Below are 3,246 nucleotides of genomic sequence, written 5' to 3' on the forward strand. Positions count from 1 at the left end.
ATAATTTAGTTTTAAACTAAATTGAATTTAGTCTTTCTTCAAGATCACAATTCTCTTAGCTTAACTGATTATTCCTTCATATGAAATGTAGCTACATGGCATCAATGCTAATAGCATGAGAACACTGTCCAAAACTATTTTCATTCTAATATGTATGAGTATTTATAAGTAATAGTAGTAGTATTTGAATTTTAGACCCAATAATAAATCATGATTAAATCAACCCCTGTTCAGTACAGCTCAATATATTTTACCCCTAACAAAACAGGTTGAAGCATTTCGCTTTCCCTAAATATAAAGGCTTTTATTTCGGAATTAAACTCCGTGTCGTTTTATTTTTTCTACTTCCGGTGGTGTCTCGGCTAACTCCGTCCTCCTCTCAGTCAGCTTCACATGTTGCCTGTGCGCTGTCAGTTAGTTGCAGTGTGTTTCCGAGCTCTCCGCACACTGTGAGGGACTCTGGCTGACTGTGTGTGCAATGTACCGGTAGTTTGATTCACTTCAGTACACATGGAGCCTCCGGACTTCGAAGCCATGAACTTCACGGTGGAGCCGGCGGCGGCGGCGTACCCGCTGTGTGAGGAGTGGAGGGACGGCGCGGAGGGCTCAGTGTTCCACCTCGCCAACATCTTCCTCTTCCTCGGCTTCATGGGCGGCAGCGGTTTCTACGGACTCATCTACCTGTTCACCTTCCTCACTCTGGGCTTCTTCTGCTCCACCCTTTGGGCTTGGTCGGACAGCTGCACCACGGACTCCTTCCTGTGGAGTTTCGCGCTCTTCGGGGTGTGTTTGGGGCAGGTGCTGCACGTCTCCTACAGGCTGAGGAGCGTCTCCTTCGAGAAGGACTTCCAAGAGCTTTACAACTGCGTGTTCAAAAGACTGGGAGTGTCACTCACACACTTTAGGAAGATAGTGGCCTGCTGTGACGGGGACATCCACTCGTTAGAGAAGGACCACTGCTTCGCCATAGAGGGGAAAACCGCCATAGACAAGCTGTCGGTGCTCCTGTCTGGCAGGTGACTACACCACCTGAGTGTCTTCACCAAACTGCATTTACAAATCTGTTAATTATTTTGCTTGAGGCTCAAATGCAAAGCAAACGTGAAACAAAGCTTAACAGTATGAGTGTTTGATAAAACCTGTCAATTCGACACTGATATCTGAAATTCTACCGTAACAATGGAGTCCCAATGGACGGAAAGCCGCTAGAGACAAGCAGTCGGTGCCCCTGTCTTGCAGGTGACTACATCTCCTGAGAGTTTCTCCGCCAAACTGCATTTACAAATCTGTTAATTAATATTCTTAAGCCTAAAATGTAAAGCAAACTTAACAGTAATGAGTGTTTGTGTCCAAAATTGCTGTACCAGAAAATGTATGCCAGTTTAGCCATATTGAGATTTTAGGTGCTTCATTCTTTAGGACAGGGGTTCCTAGAGTTTTTCATGTCAAGGAATCCCACAATAAATGCAAATTAGACTACAGCGCTGAGGTGAAAAGTGACCTCTCATAGCCTACATTTAGCCCTAGCATCCATTATGCAGCAGCTGCTAAATGAATGTGTGGAGTGAAAATATGGCTACTGAGTAAACAATCCTGTTTTTTAGATGATCACTTCCTCTTCAGCTGCTAGCTTTTTTAACAGCGACCGTTCCCCCACAGGAACCCTGTCTGAACTCAGACACTGCAGTGACTTATACCAGGGCACTAACTTAGCACCAGCCACCAGCCAAACGCTGGTGACATATTTAAGTGGCTGCTACCTTTGCTTTACCCAGCAGCCAAAACATGAATGGTTATCTCTTAAGAGGCTGCTAATATTAGCATTATACATTTGAACATTCACTAGCCATTTGACTGGTGGACAAAAAAGGTCATTTTGCAACCAGATTCTGGAAGCACATGTCTAAAGACGGACGGCCACAACTTCCACACAAGAGATTTTAATACATACACATAAACATGAAGCACAATAGACAGTCTCTGAATATTGTTGGTGTGAAGGGAAACATACTGCTTTTTGTGAGTTTGGGCAAATAGTTTTTGCCTGTAGGATCATGTGTGTGCGACTTCGTGGGTTGAATCCTCTGGGAAAGCGGCCTCAAAGAGCTCTTCCTGGCCCGGGTGTGTGATACACAAGAAAACTGAGAGCTGGGAACAGCTGATGTGTTAGCAGCCACCATGCTCGCAGGCAGGAAGTAAGCTCCTCTCATACCTGTTCCTTGTCACAGTTGTGATTTAGTTTTGCTTCTCTTGTCACACCTCGGTAATGTAGGTAATGGTTGGCCAGGTCACTGTACGCAGCAAAGGTCGAGCGGAGGTTACGCACTGAGGATCGCTGCTACTATTCGTAGGTATGAGTAGAGGCATCAGACGTGTGTTTCCCCTGTCCATTGGTTGTATCTCTGTATCTCTTTAGGTGAGACAATGTACCAGGTCCATAAATAACAATGGGGAGTTATCAGCTGTAATGTAATTATTGCTTTAATGTAATAATTTACAATAATATACCTTTACCTTTACTGGCTGATCATTTATGGGCCCCAATAATTATTGTGCAACCCTATCTCTATCTTATCGGTATCTGCTGTGAGAAGCAGGTAATTATCAGTTAAGGGTGTAAGAAAATATCGATACACACGTGGAATTTAGTTTTAATAATATTGTATTGAACAGATCCCACTGTTGCATAATGAAGTAATTTAGTTTTATGGTTGTGTGTTCTCGACAGAATTCGCAATATATCGTTTACAGTAATGCAATATATTGGACTGTAACCACTGTATCATAATACATATGGTATGGCCAGGGAAATGGAATTGTGTTTCTTAAGTACTACAGTTCACACAATAAAAACAAATACAGTAAAAAAAAAAAAGTGACAAAACAAGTGCAAAGACAGTCAAGTGCAAGAAAAATTTTATGTAAGAAAATATTGAATTGCAACACATCCATTAAGTGACTACTGAACCTCAGATTGCCCCCGATGCTGGACATCAGCATATGAAAGTGTGTAAGTGCCCTTTAGTTTTGGTTTCTGATGAGCAGTTGGAACCTTGCATGGTAGCCGCTGCCATCAGTGTGTGTGTGAATGGGTGTGAATGTGGCATGTAGTATGAAAGTGCTCTGAATGGTTGGAAGACTAGAAAGGCGCTTTACAAGTACAGTCCTTTTACCGTCCATTTAGCTGTCAGTGCTTCCATACACTGATCAGCCATAACATTGAGAGCACTGACAGGTGAAGTGAAT

The 3,246-nt window shown here is 43.1% G+C and overlaps 1 protein-coding gene across 1 annotated transcript in view; it reads left to right on the forward strand.

The window, feature by feature from the left end:
• Nucleotides 1–361: 361 nt before the first annotated feature.
• Nucleotides 362–3,246, forward strand: part of bves (blood vessel epicardial substance) — a 5,958-nt gene continuing 3,073 nt past the window's right edge. The window contains exon 1 of the mRNA XM_035672103.1: nucleotides 362–1,016. Within this exon, the coding sequence (XP_035527996.1) occupies nucleotides 511–1,016 (506 nt within the window). The 5' untranslated portion in view covers nucleotides 362–510. The remainder of the gene's footprint in view (nucleotides 1,017–3,246) is intronic.

The sequence above is a fragment of the Morone saxatilis genome, unplaced genomic scaffold (assembly GCF_004916995.1).
Source record: "Morone saxatilis isolate NCDOM2014 unplaced genomic scaffold, NCSU_SB_2.0 Contig24, whole genome shotgun sequence".
Lineage (NCBI taxonomy): Eukaryota > Metazoa > Chordata > Actinopteri > Moronidae > Morone > Morone saxatilis.